Source organism: Chiloscyllium plagiosum, chromosome 38 (genome assembly GCF_004010195.1).
Source record: "Chiloscyllium plagiosum isolate BGI_BamShark_2017 chromosome 38, ASM401019v2, whole genome shotgun sequence".
NCBI lineage: Eukaryota > Metazoa > Chordata > Chondrichthyes > Orectolobiformes > Hemiscylliidae > Chiloscyllium > Chiloscyllium plagiosum.
Window position 1 is genome coordinate 26,661,560 of NC_057747.1, and position 25,479 is coordinate 26,687,038.

Sequence of the window (25,479 nt, forward strand, 5' to 3'; positions counted from 1 at the left end):
GGCCAGCACATTTGTGTTGCATAATGTATTTTGAGAACAACTGACTCTGTGCAGTAATATTTATTTTCTATCCACATAAAGGTTTTCCTCCAACACCTATCTCCACTGTTGTCTCTGCCAACGTTTGCTGCACTTTGGTTAACGATCCTGGATTTCATGGATAAGTACATGCATGCAGGATCCAGTGACTTACTGGTATGGAAAACTTGTGGCAAAACATGCATAACATATTTTCAAAAGGCTTGCAGTATTCTTAAAGAAGAAAATTCTTCCTGAAGAGCTGCTAATTTTTTCCATGTCTCTCAGAATTTTATTTTCTTAATTGCATTGTAGTTTATCTCAATTATTATTATCCCTATCTATGGTCCTTCAGTTTTGACCCCTCAAGTATTGATTCTAGTTGATCCACCATTGGTGACAATGCCTTCAGTCACCCCAAACTCTGGAATTTGTTTGCTAAATCTCTCTCTAACCATGTTTCTCAGGTGATCATTTCTACTAATCACCTATATGGCTCATTGTCACATTTTATTAAATACCAATGTGTAGTAGCTCAGAAGTTTTGCTTTAAGGACTTCTATTAATACAAGTTGTTTTAATATTGGCTTTAAATTTGATATGATAAACATCTTCCTTGATTGGATAAAGATAGGTGGAGTTTATTATTATAATTGCAAACTGTATTTTAAAGAGTTCCTTCTAATTCTTCTACATTTGTTGTGCTCCAAACCATTGATACTTGTGAATGTAGCATTTATTCAACTGTGCTTTGGCTGGACCTTGATTGAAGTCTCATTACTAAGACTAAATAGTTTTAAGTTTTAAAAGGGATTTTAGAAATTATTGGAAATGTTATTAAGTACATCGACCCTCTTTGCAACTTAATTTATCCAGTTTACTTCAGACATTTGTAAATTTCAGTGACTTGTTGGATGCCAAAGCAATGAAGTGAACTGGGAATGTCAGAGATCCCCAAAAAATGCATTATAGAAACATGAATGTGCATAGCTAATTACATACAGAAAAATGTGAAAATGGTCATTTGAAATCACTAAAGGACATGTTTCTGTAATTTTTGTATCTTAAAAGCAGCAGTTCATGTAATGGTGCTACGAAGATATATTTTTGTCAGTAGTGGGATAAATTACAGATGCTCTTTGAAAGCTGGTTGTCTGAAACAATTCATGTATTTATTTTTAGAAGTACATTTAGTGTTGATATTCAGTGAGAAAATATTTTGAAGGCATTTTGTATACAAGTATGTAAGCTTGTCTTTGTGAGCCTCTTGTTTGCATAGCAGCTGGCGTTAATATCAAATGTTGATATTAACAGACTTTTGTGTTCTGATTGTGTTTATCTACCAATGAGGCAAGTATACCAAGAACATTTTGTTTTCCAAAACTTTTTGACCACTGAAATTGAAAGGGAAGTGGGAAGTTTTGCATAACTTCAGTAACAAAGCATCTTCTGTAAACCTTAATAATTCTAACCAATGAGAAGGAAGTATCAGCACAAATTTAGAATTTGAGGGATCAAAGTCTGCAGTTTGTATATTTCTGGCAGTGTCTTTTCGATATCTGCTAAGTGATTGTAACAAAATGCTAGTTGCCACTGTAAAATATGCCATCAAAAATTCTAATGTGCAGTTTTCTTCCATCCTGCTGTGCCATGCTGACACAGTTGGAAGCCATTCCAGAATCATTGAAGAACATGCTGCTGGTTATGGATACAGCTGGTATTTTCCATTGTGCAGATTCAAGGACTGGTTATTCTCAGCTTTGGGAGATTACATGGGAGAGAATAGATTGTTTCTTGCCTCAACTGAAGGATGAACTCTTTAAACAAACTGTTATTCAAGGTAAAATACTTCCACTGCATGCTTAAATCTGAGATTTGTTATCAAGTTCAAAGGTGTCTGAATTCAATGTTCTTGTGCACGAAAAGATCACATAGTACAAAAATGCAGGATGAGAATTATGCTGTATTCAATGCGATGCCGAAACTCCCAAATGGCTCATCAAAATAAATTACCAGAGTACTAAACCATGCAGTGACAAAGGCAATTTTATATTAATTAGCTTGCTTTTAGAAATAAATCTAATGATTCAGTCACAAAAGTGCTGAAATGGCATAACCAAATTATCAATTTAGGTCAAAGTTTCCTGAGCATCTTATTAGCATATTCCAGAGTTTAAAAGCTAGCACCATTTTCTTTAAGTACTGAAACTATCAAATCATTTATGCAGAAGAAAATATAATCATCAGTTTTTCATTTTTAATTATGCTCATTCTGATATGATGGATGCATTGCGAGGAACTGGAAAACAAATGAAGTTCTTGACATCATAATAAAAAATATACTCCTAAAAATCCATTGTCTAGCCTACTTGGAACTGGTGAAAATGAAGGAATCTGTATTTTTTATTTTTACTTGGGGAGCAGCAATGTTAATTGGTCCAAAACATTGAGAAGACTCTGGAGTGATAGAAATGGACAGTCATTTGCACCTGAACTTTCTCAAGCGTGTTTTGCCCCCAAAATCAGAATTATTTCATAATTATACCATTTCAGCACATTTTTAAACAGTTATCACTGATGCATTATTTTGTGGTTTATTTAGGACATGTAGTTACTATGGCATTTCTGAGCAGTTCTTTTAAAAACAAAACTTGTTTCCCAAACAGTTTTACTTCCAAACATATCCTGCAATCTGAAAGAATGCGGATATGATCAGAAATGAACAATGATAGCAATAGTTCAGAAATATATTAAAAGAAGCTGTATTTGTGCTTAATGTGAAAACATCTGAGGATTTTCATAATATCTCTGTATTTTCTATTTGTTGAAATATATATTCAAGCTTTTGGGCAGCTTCTCTAATGAGTCACCTGTTGAAAGTCCATTTGTACGAATGCTTGCACAATGTCACCTGTGAAATGGTTTCAGTATTTAATTAAATAAAGAACTACCTGTGATACTACTTGACCAAATGAAATGATTACATTCATTCATGCAATAGGTGATACAAAAAGTGACCTTATCTGATTTGTAACTATTTAGTTATTGTCACATTATTTTGCATTACTTGGGTTATCAAAGTTGACTTCAATAGAACTTCAGATTATGTTTACTAAATGTTCTTATACTATAGCAATCAATCTAAGATCAGCAGTTAGACCTATTTGCGACTCAGCAGAATAAATCAGTACAATCACATTGTTTAGAACATTACAGTGTGGAAACAGGCCCTTCGGCCCAACAAGTCCACACCGACCCGCCAAAGCGCAACCCACCCATACCCCTAACCTAATATTACGGGCAATTTAGCGTGGCCAATTCACCTAACCTGCACATCTTGGACTGTGGGAGGAAACCGGAGCACCCGGAGGAAACCCACGCAGACATGGGGAGAACGTGCAAACTCCACACAGTCAGTCGCCTGAGGCGGGAATTGAACCCGGGTCTTTGATCTCCAGGTTATTTTATAAAAGCTTAAATTGAACTTCAAGAAATGCTGATTTTGTCAAAATATGTTCGTTGTGGTTAGTTTCATCCCTTAAATCAGAAGATCAAGCTCTACTCAAAAATTTGGACAGGAACTAGGATGGTACTCTAATGCAATACTGAGGGTGTACTGTGTCTTTGAGATGTGAATTTAAATTAAGTCCTCGGATAAATTTAAAACAACTCCTAATTCTTGAAAGACCTTTTGCACAAACTCCTTATTAGGAATGTCCTTGTGATGAAGGCCTTATGCCCAAAATGGCACCGTGGTTAGCACTGCTGCCTCACAGCGCCGGAGACCCGGGTTCAATTCCCGCCTCAGGCGACTGACTGTGTGGAGTTTGCACATTCTCCCCGTGTCTGCGTGGGTTTCCTCCGGGTGCTCCGGTTTCCTCCCACAGTCCAAAAATGTGCAGATTAGGTGAATTGGCCATGCTAAATTGCCTGTAGTGTTAGGTGCAGGGGTAAATGTAGGGGAATGGGTCTGGATGCGTTTTGGCGGGTCGGTGTGGACTTGTTGGGCCGAAGGGCCTGTTTCCACACTAATGTTCTAAACAATGTGATTGTACTGATTTATTCTGCTGAGTCGCAAATAGGTCTAACTGCTGATCTTAGATTGATTGCTATAGTATAAGAAACCTGATTAGATGCCTTTGCAAAATTGAGCCAAAAATAAAAATAAATAAAAACTTTATGAATGCTTGATGTACTCCACAGATCCTGTCCTTGGTCCAGCGGCTGAACCATCATCTCCAAATCTAATGCAGCAGGTTAGCAGTGCACAAACGTCTATCCTCCCAGGCTCGGAAGCAAATCTATCTCCCGGTCAAATAACCGCATCAGAAAACCCTGCTGAGGCTAGTGCCAAAGGTGAGTAGGAGAGATTCAGTTCAATAATACCATCATGCTTGAAGCTAGTCACATCTTCCAGAAGTCTATATAATCATCAAAGGTTTTGCAGGGATGCTGTGGTTTTTTAATTTTATTTTCGTAGATTAGATAAAAATACTTCTAAATTAGAATCTAGATATAACAGCATCAGGTTACCATTTTCTTTTATTGATTCAGGGATGTGGTTTTCACTGACTTGGGTCACCATTTATTGTCAATTCCTATTTGGCCTTGAGAAGGTGTTGGTGAGTTGCCTTCTTGAACTGCTGCAGACCCCAGTGTACCCATAGTGCTGTTAGGGAGTTCCAGGATTTTGACTTGGCAAAAATAAAGGGATTGTGCTATATTTTCTTATTAGGATGGTGAGTGACTTGGGAGGGGAACTTGCAAGTGGTGGTGTTCCCATGTACCTGCTTCCCTTGTGCTTGTAGATGGTGGTAGCCATGGATTTGGAAGGTGTTAAGACATCATGGTACGTGTCTGCAGATAATCTTGTATTAAGTACACACTGCTACTACTGTGCATTGGTCCTGGAGGAAGTTTGTGGATCTAGTGCCATTCAAATGGCTGTTTTGTCCTGCATAGTCTTAAGGTTTGAGTGTTTTGGAACTGCATCTCGTACAGGCAAGTAAGGAATATCCAATCACACTCCTGCCTTCTAAGTGGTACACAGGCTTTGGTAGTCATGAAATGACTTAATTGCGATAGGTTTCCTAGTTTCTTGCAGCTACAGTATTTAAATGGCTTAATCCAGTTCAGTATGTTGTTAATAATTGGTAGAATGTTGATGGTGGGGATTCAGTGATAATAATGCTTTAAGGAGCAAGGGGTGATGGTTTGGTGCTCATTGCCTGGCACATATGCCATGCATGTTACATTTCAGTCATCACCTCATACCCTGGAAATTGTCCAGATCCTGCTGCGTTTTGTACATAGACTACTTAAAGTATTTGAGGAGTCATGAATGATGCCAAACATTGTGCAATCATCAGCAAACATTTCGTGACAAAAGGTCACTGGACTCAATGTTAATTCTGTTTTGCTTACTATGGATGCTTCCAGACATGCTGGGTTTCTCCAGCACTTTGTTTGTTGTGGAGATGTTGTTTTCCCCAAGTGGGAGAGTCTAGGACAAGAGGGTATGAGATTAGAACTTTCTAAAGTTGACTCGAGTAGACTGTTTGCAGGTAAAGGGATGACTGACAAATGTGAGACCTTCAAAAGTGTGATAACAAGAGTTCAGAGACATCATGTTCCTGTTAGAGCAAAAGGTACGGCTGGTAAGATTAGGAAATAATTATATTGACGTTCTAGTCAAGAATAAAAAAGAATCATATTAGGTTTAGTCAACAGGTATCAAGTGAATCTCTTGAGTATAAAGAGTATGGGGCCTTCAAATCCAGCAGTAGGGATTGTGTCATAAGAGTGCCACAAGCAAATGTTCCTTTTTTTTAAGGGGTAGTAAGTTTCAAAAATATTCTCTTATGAAAACCAATTTTTAAAGAATTACTTTCATCACTCTTAGTTGAAGACTTTGTTCCTTTTGAGAATCTCTAAAATTTGCTGTCTAATTTTGATTTATTTAATTTGTGTCTCAGAAACTGAAAATATACGTGTTGGAGGAACTCCCAGCCTTACGCCATTAACAACTCCAATCTCTACACCAGTGAAGATGAATGTTGGGCCAGAGAGTAATCAGTCACTACCCCAATCTCCATTAATTCTGCAGCCTCTTACTACTTCACTGCAAGTTGGTGTTCCATCCATGCCTTTGCCTATTATACTTAATCCAGCTTTAATAGAAGCTACATCTCCTGTCCCACTGTTGTCCACCCCCTTACCAGCTACCACCACCACTGCATCTGAGGTAAACTAGACTGGGCAAGAATCAGTTCTTTTACACTTGCTTCAGAGAATAGTCTGTGCTTTTTGCTTACCCAGTTTTGTCAGTGCACTCTCATAACCGAATTCTTTCTGTCCATTTTTTTGTTACAGTTCACCTCTGTTTGAAATCAAAAACCACACACCCAGCTAGTGATTTTTATCAACCTAATATTTTTCGTTTGTCAATAGCATTGCAGCTGCAGGAACGACATTATTCTTAAACATCTTAAAAGATGGGGTGTTGGAGAACATCTGTGGTACACTGCAATTTTTTTCATTCTGCTTCAGTTAGCAGTTACCAAATTGCTAAACAAAAATTATTTGTCTTGGCTATGATTTTCTCCCCCACCTTTCCCTGCCAACCCAACCCACACAATCACAGCATTGACTTAACTTATAAATCAGAATATGGACATTAAACATTGTTAATTATACTTTTTTGAGTGCAGCACAATATTTTAAAATGTAATTCAAAAGACTTTTTTGTTGCAGCCCCTTCTGTCACTTTGGCTGATCTGTTAACCAATTAAATTGTACAACAGGAGTCTGTCAGGTTGTACCACATAAAAGAATGGTAATGCAGAGAAAATTTAGTTATAATAAAATACAAGGTAGTTTTCATGGAAATCTGTGGCGAGGACAATTATTTTACTAAACTATTTCTACTTGTGAAACTCAGTGATCATCTTAGCACCATGGAATGAAGCTTGCTTCCTTTTCCAAGGCATGGTCTACATTTTTGTCTCACCACCTCTCCCAACTTTCAATTAGCACTATTATTAATCATTTGGCCTGTACTGAATGTTCTAGCTTTATTTATAAAGTCAACACTTTCTACACTGCACTCTAACTCTCAATAAATGTGATCTGGTTCAGAATTTTAAAACATTAACAACGTAAACAGAACTTTGCAGTAAAGATTAACTTGTACCACTTATAATATTTAAAGTCAATGAAACTAATAAAATCCTAGTGGGTATGTTGAGTCCCGCTTTATATTCTTGTCCCCAGACCTTTTGCCATGCTGATACCCAAGATTAGCCATAAATGACCTACCATTGTTTACTCTAGGCATGAAAGGCCAAAGCTTGTGTAATTTGAGACCAACAATCTATATTTAAAAGTAGTTATATTACTTTGTTCCAGATTTTGTACATTTCAGTCTGATTTTAATTTAATGGTAATGTCTAGAAAATGTCAGCAGGATCTTCTATGTATCTGCAAACTTTCATGATCTGTTCCACTGTATTGTAAGGTTGGTTAAGAACAAACATAATAAAGGTAATGTATATAAATAAAGAATGGTTAAAATTTGAATGTACTTTTTACAGAGTAATAAATATCAAATATAAAGGAAATTTATTTGATTTGTTGTTTGATTTAACTAGTAAATGCTTGGCTCAGAGTTGTGACCTCTGACAAATGAAACATTGAAACTTCAATACTGAATATCGATTTGTGTAAAAGTCTTATCTTCATCTTTTGGACAAAAATTCCAAACTCACTGGTGCAAACCTCATTTGAAGGTAGCTGTTCAGCTATGCTTGGTAATACACAAAATTTATCACATCACTGATACACATTGTATTCCTAAACTTCAAATGACAAAATAGTACTAATAAAAACAACACCTACACAAGTTCAAACTTAGCTAATGAGATTGTAAAGTAGATGAATTCTGTAACTCCTGTTCAATTATTTAAGATAATGGGAGATTTTAAGATATTAGGACATCACAGATTAAGATGCAGGTCTACCACATCGTTATTGTTAGAAGATGAAGTTCCTAAATTATGTCAGTGAAAATTGTCAGAATTAACTCTCGGACTAATCTCGAAATAAGCAAGAAAATGAGGTATTACGGATTTCAAAGCCAACATTGAATGATATACAAGGTGTATTAGAGGAACAGTTTTGTACTGTGACTGAAGACCAAGATTTAATAACATCTGATTAAACATTGACAAAAGAATGGATACAGATTTGTCTGTACTGGGCCACAGATGAGACCCTTAAGTTTTGATATGCCAACTCATGGTGCAAAATGTTTTGAGAGGAAACCGTTTAATGCAGATGACTGGCCATTAAAAGACCAGATTCATCAACATGCTGTTTATGTTCAATTGGACAAAGCTTAAGCTAATAGAGATATTTGACAGAAAAAACAATTCTCAAATTCACAATCATGATAGCATAGACAGGTGAAGGTACTTCAAAAATACAAGTTTGGACTTTGACACGGATTATGTAAAGAAGAAAACCTTATGTCCCAGGCTTCAGCCACATCTTGATGATGATGCTGAGGTTAGGTCACAAAAGTGTGATACTTCAGTGGAACTCTAATAGGAAGTGTTTATAGGGATATGGGTCAAATGCTGGCAAATGGGACTAGATTAGGTTAGGACGGGTTGGACTAAAGGGTCTGTTTCTGTGCTGTACATCGCTATGACTCCATGATCCCTTTGATCTAACCTGCCTTGTTCAACCATTGCATGTGTCTCTAACCAAGACACAGTTGTATAAAAAATGATTGGAGGAGACATTCATCAAGAAAGGCAGCATACAGAGCCGGACATTGGCAATCCTATTTCAATTGGTTGTTGAGACCTGGAATGGAGTCAAGACATTGGTGTGCAGTGCATTTCATGTGATTGACCATTTCTTAGGGAATGACATGGCTGACAACATGATTAATAAAGAAGTTTGTAAGGCAATTTTTTTTAGCGATGTGAATGTTACTCTCAAGATAGTGGTAATGAATTGCCTTGAACCACCACAGTCCAGTTGATAGATCCTCCCTAATAACATTGTGTGTAAGAATTCCAAGATTGTGAACCAACAACAGCGCAGACAGTGATATATTTCCCAGGATGGTGAGTGGCTTGGAGAGGAAATTGCAGGTGGTGGTCTTCCAATATATTTGTTGCCCTCGTCCTTTTAGATGGTCAAGGTAACAGGTTTGGAAGATGCTGTCGAAAGAGCCTTGATGAAATTCTGCGATGCATTTTGTAAATGGTACACTGCTGCTACTGTGTGAAGAAAATGGAAGGAGTGAATGAGGATGTGATGCCAATCAAGCGATCTGGATGGTGTCAAGCATTTTCTGTTACTGAAGCTGCACCCATCTAGATAAGTGGGGAGGATCCCATCATATTCCTGGTGGATAGGCTTTCAGACAATCAGACGTTACTTGCTGTAGGCAGATATTGTAGCCCCAGTAGTTGAATAGCTGGTCCAGTTCAGTTTCCAGTCAATTGTAATCCCTAAGATGTTGTTAATGGGGGAATTCAGTAATGGTGATACCATTGAATATCGTGGGATGATGGTTAGATTCTCTTGTTGGAGATGTTCATTGCTGGGCACTTGTGCAGTGCATATGTTACTTGCTGCCAGTCAGTCCAAGTTAGAATATTATCCAGATAGATTTACATAGTCATGGGCTTCAATATCTGACAAGTCTCAACATCTCCACTGCTGGCTTTACAATGGAAGAAAGGTCATTGATGAAGCAACCTACAACACTGAGGAGTTATGCAATGATGTCTTGGGGCAGAGATGACTGATCTTCAGCAATCCCAAGTGTTCTCTTTTGTGCTAGGTTTTTCTCCTATTTCCAGTGACTTTAGTTTTGTTTGGGCTTTTTCATGCCATACAGGTCAAATGCAGCCTTAGTGTCAAGGGCAGTTACACGTACCTCAGTCCTGGAGTTCAGCAGCTTTGGCAGAACCCCAACACTGTCAGAGAGCAAATTATTGCTCAGCAAGTGATGCTTTATAGCATTTATTTTACTTTACTGATTGAGCGTAGACTGAGGGAAAGGCAGGCTGCTTGGTTAGATCTGTCTTGATTTGTGTACACAGGACATACTTGGGCAATTTTTCCAATGCCAGTTAGTTGCCAATTGTTTGGCTCTTTTGAAACAGGTCTTCAGCACTGTTGCTGAAATATTGTCTGGGGCACAAACCTTGTAAGTAGTCAATGGCTTCAGCCATGTCTTGATATCACAAAGCAATTGCTTCTCCTGCCCTCTCAACAACATAAAACCCACTCTTTTCCAGCCTCCTCCAGTTCAAAGTGTTATATTTAAAAAAAAGACTCAAAAAAAAAAAGAAGTTTCTCTTTCCACAGATGCTGCTAGATCTGAGTTTTTCCATTTTTGGTTTGTTTACTGCTACAAATTCTGAAGTAGCAAATTGATGGGAAAGGGTGATTTTTAACCTGCTGAATATTAGTTGTGTACGTAGGCTTTAAAAAGTCTCATTCTACTTTTACACATGTTCTCTACCTCAAGAATGATTAGAGATATTGTCAGAAACTGTATTCCAATATTACCTAACATGTTTGAGATTGGGTGTGCCATTAAGCTACATTTATTGATTCATGTTCTGACAACATTACCTCATTAATACAGCTGCCACCTGGGGAAGTAGTTCGCAATGACTATCTGGTGATATCTAAACTGTAAAGGTGCTGAACGTTTAAATATTGCAGGACAGCAGAGTGGTAATGTTAAATGTTGGTTTTCCCCTTGAATTAGTATACTTGGGAATTGAACCCTAGATAAAATGTTACAGTGAAATACATCTTTTTTCAGCAAGTTAAATTCTTTACAACCAAACTTCTATTTGAACATTTCTTCATTCTTTTAGCATACTTTAACACCAAGCCTAATCTTGTACTCCTCTCATATATTCCCAGAGTAGATTTATTTTTATCGTACATACTATGATGTAGTTAAGGTGCTTTCTTTACAATGCTGGAAATGTCAGTTCATTTTACCTGCATTTTCTGATAGTAAAAATGTCTGGTCCCCACAAATACAAAATGCTGTTGTAATGTGCCAATCTTAAATTTTGAACTATGTGGCTGAAATGTTTGCTTCACTAGAAATGACAAAAAAAAACTTCAAATCTTGTGCTATTGTCTTTTTAAAAAAATCTGTAACAGTCAAGAATTGTACTAAGAAAAACCACAAGTGCACAGTTAAATTTTTTTTAAAAAGAGAAAGTCAACACACTTTAGCATAATGTCAAATTAAGATTACACTAAACAATGTTAAATAGATGCATCCTGCATAACACTTATCCATAAGGACAAATCAGCTGCAGTTATGTGCAGCTTAAGTGCCATTTTCCACTTCAAAAAAAAGTACTTAATGTCATGTCAGATTTGCTACATATTTCCTTATAATAGACTACCTTCCTATCTAATATCAGAACCCCAATACAAATCTTTTTTCATTTTTATTTTTTTTTAAAAAGCCACACTATCAAACTACAGCAAACAGATACAGAGAGACAATGCAGCCAACCTGCTGCTTCATTTGTTCCTTTACACACTGGAATGTAAAACCAATGCACTAGCTTAACAAAAAGGAAACTTAAAAAACACATACATGGAATCATAAAACAGTCTTCCACAAACCTTTTTTGAAAAGTTTTAAGTATCTGTAAAATCATCAAAAAAAAGAAAAAGATGCACAGTATCAAGGTTGTTTTCTGATCTCCCCCCCCCCCTCCACTGAAGTAAATTTCAAACTTTTGCCTGCTTGGGAGGAGTTCTATAAAAAAATGTAATCAAAGTTCAGACTTCAAATTTCAGAATATGTTCTTGATAACAGCTCATAATTTGCACCTTCTCATTTACTTGTTAAACATACACACCCACACACGCGCACACAAATCTGTATTATCAGACAAAAAGCTGTTAAAATCCCCAGCTTTCCATTTTAAAAAAAAATTAAAAACACATTACTTTGTGTCAAGTCTTGCCATTTCCTGCACATAGATACCAATGCTTTCACTGTCGAATAAGACAAAAAATATGTTCTTCAGCGATGATGACGTTGTGTTAACAAAATAATTGGAGATGGCCTTGAGGATGAGCTGTGCTGCGATATGCTTTGGGAAACAATTTCTGAAGGTAAGAAAGCAAATGAACTATTACTTCATTTATTACACTTCATTTCAACATTACTACAGCAATAGACATGCTGAATGTGTATCAAAGACTCAAAAGGCAAAACTGTGTAATGCTTTGCAGATTGACAACTCCAGGATTGTACATAACAGCCTACTTATTGATTTATCAATTTGAAATTGGTAACACTAGACTGTTAAATGGATAGGCCAGTTACAACATTAATTAGAGACATCCCATTCTAGAAAACATAATATTGAGTGCACACAACATGGATTCATGTCAGACTACGAATACTTGGCAGTATTATCATGAACCATAATGAAGATTTATGGACTTTTAAAATTAAGAGTTTTGCTGTACTGATTAGGCAAAGACTGATGAGAACTTTTGAGAATTTTAAAAGAATTTTGGTCAGTTATAAATTTTTTACTCATGCAATTTGTATTCGAGATCACTGCATCTTTAAATAAGGAAGTGGTATCAGTTTTGGATTGTCATCAGGAGACAGTGTCAAAGTTCTCTAAAATAATATAAAATGCAAGGGACAAGAGCATTTTGCTATCAATTCACTGAAAAATAAGTATCCCAATTGCTTCTGTGAACAAAAACATTTGCTCGGGGGAGTTTTGCAAGTAACTAACCTTATTAAAAGGTTTAAATTAATGGACCCCCCCCACAAATGCCCAGCTGCATGAAAAACCTTTCGTTCTACCAAACAAAAATGTTGTTCCCAAATGCAATGTTGTTTGAGTTAGAACAATATAAATTTCTTGATGTCTTAGTTATTATTCAGGGTATCTATTTTGTTTCTCTGATTTTCCACAAAGGACTCCTGAGTGTCTGACCCAGGTTACAATTTTTGTACGGAGTGAGAAAAGCAGTTTTCTTCAGTGCCTTCCTGTCAATTGCAACTTCAGATTGACCAAAGGAGAAATAAGCACCAATAATACAGCAAAATTATCCATGACACAACAGTCTGACTGCTCATCGTCAAGTTTCATCCATGACGTTCACTTCTTTAGAACAATTTGTCTTCAGTCAAAGAAGCAGTACATGATTTAAACCACTTGCACTACTGCTGCATCAGTGCACAAACTCCATGGAAAATGTTAACAGTGGAGGTTTTCTATCATATTGGCTGTCTCAAATTATCTTCAGAGATGAGCAAGAGCCCATGTGGGAATCCAGTTCTGTATTTGGTTCAAGGCTCCACCTGAATCTCTCTGGGACCAATACCTTTAACCATTTCCAACTAGAACAGTGTTAAGCGTGCAGTATTACTTTAGTGTTTAGCAGACTCATGGCCATTATGTAATGCATCCAAGGACTGTCAGAATCAAGGTTAGAGGCCAACTCCGTGCCATAAAATGTGACATGAGAACACATTGTTGCTTTGAGCTCTGTCTAGAACATTCATGTTCAGGTCCAAAAATCTGCAGATCATGACAACAAAGTGACAGGTAACAAGAGGGGTTACCATCCTTGTCCTTCATATTTAAATGGCAGCGGGAAGACTAAGTATTGATATTATCTTTAGTTGGTACGCGTTTTGGTTTTGAAAAGCTACCACCTGTCCTACATCTATGTTGCAGTGGATCACCTCTAGCTGCACATTTGACCAATTCTAATCCATAGCCAAGTAGAAGCATTTGAACTGCTGCAAATAGTGTCAGACTTGCCTGAATTTTCAACAGCATAATTCTGTCAGATTAATATGTTTCATAACATTGCAAAGTGTTTACCCTGATCAACCATTAATGTCTTTTTAATAAAATGAAGGCTTTGAGGAAACATTAAGCAGTTATTTGGTGGATCAGAGTTTCTAGTTAACCAGTGAAATAGTTTTAAACAAGATTAAGGAATTACTGGGTATGAATAGTGGTGGTCTCTCAAAGCACCAAGTTTGGCAACCTACCTATCCAATAGTAATGAACAATCTTCAGGTTCAAGGATAATATTAAATATGTGCATGACCACCATAGTAGAAGCAGTTGAACATCCTACCTTGATTGGTTTGCAGACCGACCTGAAGCTCGAGAGCTGGTCCTGTCCATTGACATGGAAATCAACCCCAAAAGACAAAAGAGTTTATTATTAATTTTAGGAGGGGGGTGATCTACATTGAGAGATCCCACCGTGAAATCTGCATAAAATTACAGAACAGAAACAGGCCTTTTGGCCCAACTGATCCAAGCTCCACATGAGCCTTCTGCCACCCCATTTCAGGCACAGTTAAGTGGTGCTCTTCCAAAGGCATACCTTCAATTCAACTTAGTCAGCAACTGGAGGGGCAATGGGCTAGATCAGATTTGTGGTTAAGCTTAGTGCCAAAACCAAGTTGTTACAATTGTGTTTGTTAGGCAAAATAATTAGCAAAACTGGAATGTGTTAATGATCACTAGCAGAGTGCAGAAAGTTTGTTGCAAAGGATCTGTAATGTTTACTTGTTTACCTTTGAGAAGCGGTGACATTTAATATCAGAGTAAAGAATGAAGTATCCTTCACTTTAAGCTCAAAATGGAGACTGTGCTTAACAGTCTTTCTTCTCTACTTTAGAAATTTCTGTCTACAACCGTTTACAACAAGTTTTAATATTTATTTATGGGAGTGGGGTCAGTTAGCTCAGCCGACTGAACGCTGATTTGCTGTGCAGAATAATGCCAATGGCATTTGTTCAATTCCTGCACCGGCTGAGGTTATCATGAAGGACTCTCCTTCTCAACCTTTCCTCTCACCATAGTGATCCTTGGGTTAAATCACCACCACAGAAGCTGCCTTATGGTCCAGTAGGACTACAGTGACTTTACCTACTTTTTTTATGGCAGTAGTTGTTAATTGCCTGAAAAACCAACTAGTCATTTATATAGTTTCAGGAATCAAACTATGGTCACGTGGCAACTTTGTTTAAATTTGTGTCTGTTCTCATACCTTTCCCCGACTTTTAACTTCTTTCAACCTACGAATCATTGAAAACTCTGGACTCTTAGTTAATCCCCACTTCCTTCAGACATCCAGAATCCTGCAAGTTCTGCAATTCCTTTACCAAATTGATGTTCCTCCACCATTAAGGCATTGCTTAACACCTCATTGATGCTTGTTCCACTGTCTTCACCTTTAGGTCTGCGCCAGTTTTTATATTATTCTCCTATTAAACAGAGACTATTTGTTGTATTAAAAGGCACTATATAAAACATTTGTTGAGGCAAATATCAGAAATGACATGCATGACTTTAGGCAACTAGACCTAGCTGCAGACCCTTCTTTACTCCTCTCAACAAATAAGATTAAGTGGGACAAAATTAATGACCACATTTTAGGGCCAATTTAGGTGTGTCCTGTAAATCCAAATTCTACCCTAATTCCTCCCACGGCTTGAGATTGGGCAGCAGAGTGGCTCATTGGTTAGCATAGGTTCCTGGCACTGAGGCACCAGGGTTCGATCCCAGCATCAGGCAACTGTCTGTATCAAGTTTGCGTGTTTTCCCCATGTCTGGGGTGGGTTTCTGCCAGATACTCCAGTTTCCTTCCACAGTCCAAAGATATGCAAGTTCAGTGCATTGGCCAGGCTTAATTGCCCAAAGCGTTCAGGGATGTGCAAGTTGAGTGGGTTAGCCATAGGAAAACGTGGGTTACAGAGATGGGGTGGTGAGTGGGGTGCTCTTCGGGCTGAATGGCCTGTTTCCACACTGTAGGGATTCCACAATTCTATGAGACAGACTATAGGATGAGTTTACACTGCCTTTGTCAAGACATGGGACAAAACTACATTTAAAGGAAGATGTATTTCCGCAATGTTAGCCACAGGATCCTCAGGGAAAAGCAGAGAGTTTAACGATTTGTATCTTAAAATTTAGGCGATGAAACACCTTTATGAAATACATGGCCATCACCCTTCTGACAATCCAGGAAGTACAACTCTGGCCTATAGCAACTAATATGAAGAGTGTCTGCTTTCATCCAATTGCCAGGATCTTCTGCAGTTACAAAAGGAATATATCATTCCCCCATCATTGTACCTCTTTATACTCAGTAATTTCAACCATCCCTCAAAATAGTCACAAATGCAAAGTTCATATCTATAGCAAACTCGACTCGTTTGTTGACTGCACGTGAGCTGGAATACATTCAGAAAACTGAGTATTTTTCAGGCAAACCTTGTTATTCAAGCTTTGAGTTAGTTAACTTTCCAAAACACAAAAAGGGAACCACTATACTAATCCAATTGACAATATTTTGGCAGACATGTATTTGTAGCCTTTAACCTCAACCATCAATGGCACAAACTGAGAATAATATGAAATTCAAAACATAGTTCAAGACAGAATTATTGCTAGTCTAATTTTTGTTTGTCCTTTGAGCTTCATTTCTCACTCCAAGAGCCCAACACTTGGCAAACACAATCCCACAGAGGAGACCCTCTGGTTCTATGATGCTATGCCATGAATAAACAAAACCCCGTGTAGCACGATAGACACCATAATCTTGTATTAATTAGCTTGGTCACATGTGGAATCATTTGCTTCAAGAGTGCTCAGCTGCAAGTGTTGATCTCCTCTTCCCCTCCAATGCCCCATTCATTTCCAGCTGATCAAAAATTGGAAACAATGAAGTCAAATAATCGCACATTGTATTGGTCACAAAGTCCAAGGATTCGATCTTGAAGCCATTTTTGTTGAATCTTCCGCATGCCCTAGAAACTAAGGTAGATATCTCCCGAGTGTAAAGGGCTTTTTCGAAAGCATGTTTACTAGCAATTCTAAATACTATTTAGAGCCATGCAAAATATGACTTTTTTCATGCAGCATGAATATAGAAAAAGATATTATAAAATTTGGTATGGCAGGACCTGCTTGGGGAATTCCAAAATGTAGGAGCTATTATGCACTGTAGAGCAACACATTAATTGAAATCATCTTAAGTTAGTGTCACAATAAACATCTTGTCATTGGGTAAAGAATGTTTACTTCCATATCTTTAAAATAAATCATCAGACCATTTAAAAAAATACTTAAGTTTCACCCCACAATACATTTTTATTAAAGATGTCAATTTCGAACAGAGAAATTTAGCTTGCAGTTTCGCCAAAATGAAATACCAGTTAAATATTTGCACAACTACAACACATTTGTGTGTTATTTTTAACTAAAAGCAGAATCACCCAGTATATTAAGTGGAATCCTTAAACCATTATTTTTAATAAAGTAACCTTCCAAATGCTAACAAAAATAAATTTTACCTGCTACTGGCGATGGATGGGAAAGCAATGGATTTAAGTTTCTTCTCATCTGCCAAGGTCAGGCAATTCTTCACAGTTTTTTCCAGTTGCTCTTCACATTTATCCACTCCCCACTGTGGGATGTTGCAGTGAATTACGAACTTTGCTGGCAGACCAGGGGCCAAACCCAAAACAGCTACAAGAGAGGATTAACTTGACAATTAACTTCTTAAAAATGATAATTATTGTACCTCTATGAAAGATTTTTTTAAAATTAGCATACAAACAATTCATAAGTGTGCAAATTGGAAGGCCAGTCACTAGATTCATATTTTGATTTTAATATGCACATTTCAAGGTCAATCATCATAATGAAGGTAGTAAATAACATGCTATATTTTTGTATGCCTGTTGCTTTATACCCAATACTACTTAGTGTTATAAAATTTCTACTTTTGCAATGTAGTCAAGTGCCACAATTATGATCTGCTATTAAAGTGAGACCTGCCAATGCTGACCTGGCAGTGTTCCGTCCCATGAGACGATAAGTTGTATCTTGGTGGTAAATGAGCATATTAGCCTCTGCTACATTTGCGGCAGCTGAAGACAGTGGGCTTGGAAGGTGCTGGATTAATTGGCCTTCATTTCCACTGGCCCAACTTCTCTACCAAATAAGTTTATTTCACTTCCTCATTTCTTTTGACATCCCTCTGAGGAGTCAGCCACCAGAGATCATGTCTGTCAGAACACTCCCAGTTGTTGATACCAATGTCCACTATCTTCATATCTCACTTGCAAGTCCTTATAGCAGAAGTATGGATATCCAGCAGGTTGTAATCCAGTGGCTGATTTATTGTTCAGGTGGTCTATGGCTAGGGGGCTGCCTATTATCCGGTGAAAATGACAAAGCCACCGTCGATGCTGTTGACTTAAGCTGATTGTATGTCAGGGACTGTGTATCAGCTCTCAGGAGGGCAAGGCAAGGACTGAACAGTTTTCCATTGGTTTTGATTTGTAAACAGACATCTTTTGTCAATGAATGGGAGATAGAAGAAAGCAGTGAAAAAAAAAAAGTACTTTCACCTTTGTACACCCTCCCTAATGCCAGTGTGTCTCAACCAAACGTCCCCACTGGTTGAACAAACAATGCAAACATCACATAAGTACTGGTAGCTTGCTTTTTAAAAAAATGCAGCAGTCCCTTCCACAATAATTAGATTTTAAAATAGACCGCCTCTCATTTCGGTCATCAAAAGTACATAAAAATGCACGCCATTTTATACAACTGTGTCAGCGTCAGATGTGGCAGGCTGTGACCATTGCAGTGCTGCGAGGATCAATCTGCGAGGAACAGCCCTAGCTGTTCACAACCTGTGGTCAACTGTAATACTTCCACGTTTTGCAAAAAAAGAGCAAAAACTGACTTGCTTTAATTGTATAAAACACTGCTGAGCACACAAATTTGGTTCCTTTGTCTAAGTAAGGATATACTTGCTGCAGGAGTACAGCAGAGGTTCAACTGACTGATTTGTGTGATGGAAGGACTGTCCCAAATTGAGAGAGAGAGGGAGAAGAGTGCACCTCTATTCTGAAGTTTAGAAGATAGGCAGGCAATGACTAGAAACTTACAAAACTCTTAAAGGGGATAAATGGGTCGATGCAGAAAAAAAGTATCCCCTGGCTGCAAGGTCTAGAATTAGGGGATAGAACCTTCAGAATAAAAAACAAATCATTTAGGGCTGAGAGGAGGAGGAAATTCTTCATTTAGAGGGGGTAAATCTTTGGAAGAGGCTTCAGACAGGTCCAGAATCCTGTGGAAGCTCAGTCACCAAGTATGTACAATACAGAAACTGATATTCTAATTGTGACTGTGTGGAGTTTGCACATTCTCCTCATGTCTGTGTGGGTTTCCTTCCACAATCCAAAGATGTGCAGGTTAAGTGAATTGGTCATGCTAAATTTCCCATAATGTTCAGGGAGGTGTAGGTTAGGTGCATTAGTCAGGGGTACATGTAGAGCAATAGGATTGGGGCGGGTTACTCTTCAGTGGGTCGGTGTGGATGCACTAGTTGGCCACCTTAATCTTTCAAGATTCTAAAGACTGTGGAACAGTTCTTATTGATTGAAGGTTTGCTGATCTAACCACGTTGTATTTAAAAAAAAGAGAAAAAGCAGGGCATTATAGTAGTAGGAAAAATGCTAGTCCACTATAAAGGTAATAGCAGAGCACTTGTAAAACAATGACAGGATTAGGCAGAGTCAGCAAGGATTTATGAAAAAGAAATCATCCTACCAAATTTACTGAAGTTTTGACAGGATGTAACAAGCAGGAGCCAGGGGATGTGGTTTACTTGGACTTTCTGAAGACTTTTGATAAGATCATACAAAAGGGATTAGCATATGTGCTTGGGGAAGAGCAGGGACATCGATGGAGAAGTGATAGGCTGGAATCAAGATGAGTAAGAATAAATAAGTTTCAAACCCACCAAGTTTGCAGATGACAAAGCTGGATGAGAGGATGAACTGTGAGGATGCAGAGATGCCTCAGTATGAGTCATACAAGTTGAGTGTGAGCAGATGAAGCAGAATGTGGATAAGTGTGATATAATCCACTTTGGTAGCAAAAGCAGGAAGGCACATTATAAATGAATGATGATAGATTGGGAAAGGGGAGATGCAACAAGATCTGTGTTACTGTACACCAGTCACCGAAAGTGAACAAGTAGGTTAGCAGACCTTCACCGCTACAGGATTCAAGTACAGGAACAGGGATGTCTTGCTGCAATTGTACAGGGCCTTGGTGTGACCACACCTAGAGTAATGTGTGCAGTTTTGGTCTCCTTGTCTGAGGAAGGATGCTCAATGTGGGGAATGCAATATAGCTATACCAGACTGATTCTTGGGCTGGTAGGACTGACATATAAAGAGAATCTAGATTATTCACCATAAAAGAGAGACCGGACTATATTCAATGGAACTTCGAAGAATTGGGAGGATCTCATAGAAACCTATAAAATTTTAGAAGGATTAAAAGGTAAATGCAAGAAGAACATACGAATGGAGACCCAGACCAGTAGTCACAGTCGAAGGATATGGGGTAGGCCAATTAGGACTGAGATGAGGAGAAATTTCTTCACCCAGAGAGTAGTAAGCCTGTCAAATTCTCTGCCACAGAAAGCAGCTGAGGCCAAAACATTGAATGTTTTTAAGGAGTTGGATATTTTTCTTTGGGCTAAAGGGATCTATGAATTTGGAGAGATTGCAGGAACAGGGAACTAAGTTGGATGATCAACCATGATCATACTGAAAGGTGGAGCCAACCTGAAGGATTAATAGTCTACTTGTGCTCCTTTTTTCTTTGTGGAAAGTGAAACAAAATTTGACATCGATTCCAATATGACTTCCTCAGCTTTAGAGTTTCTTCTGCACTTCCAGAAATCCAGCATTCGAAGTATTTTGTTACTCTGCGATTTCATATAAAAGCATCGAGACACTAACTGGTGGACTCCAACTCACATGTTCTCATGCTGGAGCGTACGCCAGTAGGAAACCTGACCAAAAGCTGATGTTCAGAAAAAAAAAATGAATGTCCTGTGCAGTCTGCAGGTGCACCATACTCATCCCGTCTGACAAATGAATCAATAGTTGATGTCAGCTTTCTCAACACAAATGCACAACTGCATAACATGACATGCCCAACAAATTCAAATGTAATAGTCCTCACAGCCGCTTAGCAGTGATATGAACAGTTTGTCTCCACCACCTCCTAGCCAATTAGGGGAGTATACCTTAAATGTTCACATTCGCAAGGCACCTTGATCATAGACAAGAAACCACAGTGACTCACTGAGTAGTTTACAAATAATGGCTCAGCTAACAACATAATCACAGTAACTGTTTCAGTGTTTTGAATGCCCTTTACAAATTATCAAGTACTATTTACACTATGCACAGACCACTAGGTTTTTACCTGTCCCTGTGGAGACTGCACACAATTAATACACTACCATGTGATGACAAAATCTTGGAATGAACATGGCAAGAATGATTTCCTTGTGAAGGCATATATTTCATGTAGTGCCAGGCATACCTTTGTTTTCAGGGACTCCGCAACCTTCAGCTAAACATTGTTGGATCAGTAAACCCCCTGCAACAATGTTATGCTGCATGGATCCCTCTTCAACCTCCTGGATATGGCTGCCATTGTTACTTTGTAGTGCGCTCTCAGTCTAAGTCCTCGTCATCTTAAATTCTATGTTATTGCCTAGTGTTGAACTTTAGTTCTCTTGCATAAAAGATGTTGTATTTGCTGCATGGAAAGTATGCAGATATGTAAGTAGTTCTCTTTGTGGTTGCAAATCAGTCGGACAAGGAAAGGTAAGCTTCTCATTTAAAAACCAATAAGGTCTGTCATTGAAACAAGGGTGGAATCATTTACACAGTGAATCGGAGTGAAGTAAACTTTGTGGAGAAACCCACCATCATCTGTGCTTAAGAGGCTGCACTTGTGAGGAAGACAATGACCCTTACAAAAAGGACATAAATTTAGGCATAAATGCAGTAGAGCAACTGTCTAAGAGATCAGTATTAAAGCCCTGAAATAACTCTGCCATAACAAAATTAATTCCTGACGTAATTTTTGTGCAATACTCAGGGCCTGTCAAGATGACAGATCATAATTACTGAAGGTACAGAGATTCTTTATCACCTCTTTGGAAAGTCACAGTCTCTTCCTACACTGCTGCTCAGACATTTTCAGGTAGGGAAGCCTGCTGTGATAGAGCATGACCCCAACATACTCTCAGCTCTTTCAAAGTTCACCCTCCTGCTGTTGAAGGAACCTTCCCCACTTCTGTTGTGCTGTCTTGATGGCTAGTAGAGAGAGAGTTGGACCCATTGTCAATGCCAATCTTACATCCATGGGTTAGAATTCTTACAGGCCAGATGGCCCTGACATTGCAGACTTTTGCTCAACCTGAGCTGCCATCAAGGTCAGCCTTCCCTCTTCTACCTTCCCTTGACCAACAGTACATTTTCCTCTAACTTTCCTACAAACGTTACTAAAAAGCTATGGTTATTTGCAAACATTCCACGACTTTTGCACTGTTTCTAATGGTCTCTCATGCTGTGTATAACCCTTTTCTACTGTGGTTTAGGAGGACTTCTAAAACTTGTTCACCCTTTTGAAATACTGAAGTTTGTGTCAGTATATGGCACAATAGCACCTTTGTTGCAATCTGCAGTCAGCTTCCCAATATATCACTTTCCCATAATGCTGGAATAGCATCTGGAAACCCAAACCTGTGCTGCAGCTACCATTTCGTCCTCCTGACAAATTCAGAACCAAAATCCAGTCTGGAATCGAAGAGCTCCAGTGTACGAATTTAAACATCCTGAAAGTGGAGTCCAAAAACAGTCATTGCCAATACCAACCCACTGGGTCAACATTTGCACTGATCATTTACTAGATTATGACAAACCACAATGTGATTTACTCACATGTGACAGAAAACAGAACTACTTTGCAAGCAAATTAACCATCATATCCTAGTCACAAATGTTTGTTTTAGTTTTTTTGTAACTTAGTTTTTTTTTGGTTTACTACTTAAAGCAGAGCAAGCAGCTTCCTTTGTACATCCATGTACAAAATCAAGATACCAAAAAAAGAGATTAGGGAATTAAAAGACCATATCAAATTGTAATATGGATATTTGAAGGCAAATTTCCCACAATTCCATTCAAAGTCATTTCAGAACACGCAAAGACTTTTCAGATTGGGAAGAGTAGTGAGCCAGATGAATAAGTTGCAATTGGGGATCTATGAGCCTCAAATCTCAAGTGACACTATTAGCTTATATCAGTTCCCACTATTCAATGAACTAAGACTCCACTAACCTCTAACTAGATCTCTCTCTCTTGTATAAGGTAATGCTAACAAAATTTGAGAAGATTTGTAGCTCAGGTTGAGGTTCTGGATGTAGGTTTGATCACTGAGCTGGAAAACTCATTTTTCAGACATTCATCACCATACGAGATAATATCTTCAGTGAGCCTCCAGATGAAGCACTGGTGGTGTAGCTGGCTTTCTATTTATATGGTTGAGTTGTCTTGGGTTGGTGATGTCATGTCCTGTTCTTTTTAAATTTACCAGATCTGAGAAAAAGAACAGGACATGACATCACCAACCCAAAGCAACCCAAACATATAAATAGAAAGTGGACCACACCGCCAGTTCTTCATCTCACTGAAGATGTTATCCAGTATGGTGACAAAATGTCTAAAAAACGAAGCTTCCAGTTCAATGAACAAAACTATAATGCTAATGCTAACATTAGTTAATTAGCATGGTAGCACAGGTGGTTAGGACTGCTACTTCTCAGTGCCAATACCCAGGTTTGATTTGAGTGTATGGTGCATGTCTGTGTGGGATTTGCATGTTTCCCCCTGTGTCTGTGTGACTTTCTGGCTGGTGCTCTGGTTTCCTCCCACAGTCCAAGGATGTGCAGGCCAGGTGGATTAGCCATGGTAAATGTGAAGTTATAGGGATATGGTGGGGTGGTGAACTGGGTGGGATGCTGTTTCGACGGTTGATACAGACTTGATGGGCTGGATAGCCCCTATCTGCTCTGTAGGGTTTCCAATTCTATACATGTATCCATAGCACAATAGGTAGTTGGTCAGCCAAGTCATAACCTATAGGTCTCTACTACTAAAATTGCTAAATCTTCAGAACAGAATTTATTGTTATTTTTATAGAACAAAACAGTGCAGTACAGGTCCTTTGGCTCTTGATGTTGTGCCAACCTATGGAACAAATCTGAAGCCATTCCATTTTCGTTCCATGTTTATGGAATGACCATTTAAATGCCCTTAAAGTTGGTAAGTCTACTACTGTTGCAGGGAGGGTGTTCCATGCCTCTGCTACTAGGTAAAGAAACTACCTCTGACATCTGTCCTATATCTATCACCCCTCAATTTAAAGCTATGTCCCCTTGTGCTAGCCAGCACCATCTGAGGAAAATGGTTTTCACTGTCCACCCTATTTGACCCTCTGATTATCTTATTTCTCAATTAAGTCAGCTCTCAACTTTTTTCTCTATTGAAAACAGTCTCAATTCACTCAAAAAGACCTTTCCTCCATACCAGGCAACATCCTAGTAAATTGCTTTGAACTCTTTCCAAAGCTTCCACATCCTTCCTATAATGCAGAGACCAGAACTACACGCAATACTCCAAGTGTGGCCACACCAAAGTTTTGTACAGCTGCAGCATGACCTCATGGTTCCGAAACTCAATCTCTCTACTAATAAAAGCTAACACACCATGCGACTTCTCAACAGCCCTATCAACCTGGGTGGCAACTTTCAGGGATCTATGTACATGGACACGGAGATCTCTCTGCTCATCTACACTGCCAAGAATCTTACCGTTAGCCCAGTACTCTGTATTCCGAAGTGAATCACCTCTCTCTTTTCCACATTAAACACCTTTTGCCACCTTTCAGCCCAGCTCTGCAGCTTAGCTATGTCCCTCTGTAACCTACAACATCTTTCAGCACTATCCACAACTGTAGTGACCTTAGTGCCATTCTTCCTGCCCTCATCCAGTTCATTTACAAAAATGACAAACAGCAGTGGACCCAAAACAGAGCCTTGTGGTAAACCACTAGTAACTGAACTCCAGGATGAACATTTCTCATCAACCACCATCCTGTGTCTTCTTTCAGCTAGCCAATTTCGGATACAAACCACTAAATAAACCTCTGTATTTGTGCAATAGCCTACCATGGGAAACCTTATCAAATGCCTTACGGAAATCCACATACACCACATCAACCGCTTTACCCTCATCCACCCGTTTAGTCACCTTCTCAAAGAACTCAAAAGATTGGTGAGGCATGACCTATCCTTAACAAAACCGTGTTCACTACGTCTAATCAACTTTTAAATAAAATATTTAAACATTAATTATTGCTTGGTTCCCCGTACCGCCTTGGTATAAAATACCAAACATGTAAAATTCTCATTCAAGAATTACAGGTAAAACATGTTACTCAAAAAAAC

General features: G+C 38.4%; 2 protein-coding genes across 15 annotated transcripts in view; one reads left to right on the plus strand and one right to left on the minus strand.

Annotated features, from left to right (window-relative positions):
• Positions 1 to 6,474, plus strand: part of gbf1 (golgi brefeldin A resistant guanine nucleotide exchange factor 1) — a 289,880-nt gene extending 283,406 nt beyond the window's left edge. For all 12 annotated transcript variants that reach the window (XM_043679174.1, XM_043679176.1, XM_043679179.1 and 9 more), the window contains 4 exons: positions 82 to 195; positions 1,681 to 1,858; positions 4,222 to 4,374; positions 5,994 to 6,474. In XM_043679174.1, coding sequence (XP_043535109.1) covers positions 82 to 195; positions 1,681 to 1,858; positions 4,222 to 4,374; positions 5,994 to 6,271 — 723 coding nt within the window. In that variant the 3' untranslated portion in view covers positions 6,272 to 6,474. The remainder of the gene's footprint in view (positions 1 to 81; positions 196 to 1,680; positions 1,859 to 4,221; positions 4,375 to 5,993) is intronic.
• Positions 6,475 to 11,509: 5,035 nt separating this feature from the next.
• The window catches only part of LOC122541935 (core histone macro-H2A.2), a 40,426-nt gene continuing 26,456 nt past the window's right edge, over positions 11,510 to 25,479 (minus strand). For 2 of the 3 annotated variants that reach the window (XM_043679187.1, XM_043679188.1), the window contains exons 8-10: positions 17,438 to 17,612; positions 14,206 to 14,247; positions 11,510 to 12,195 (exon numbers count right to left, since the gene is read on the minus strand). In XM_043679187.1, the coding sequence (XP_043535122.1) occupies positions 12,030 to 12,195; positions 14,206 to 14,247; positions 17,438 to 17,612 (383 nt within the window). In that variant the 3' untranslated portion in view covers positions 11,510 to 12,029. The remainder of the gene's footprint in view (positions 12,196 to 14,205; positions 14,248 to 17,437; positions 17,613 to 25,479) is intronic. The other variant, XM_043679189.1, reaches the window with a different exon arrangement.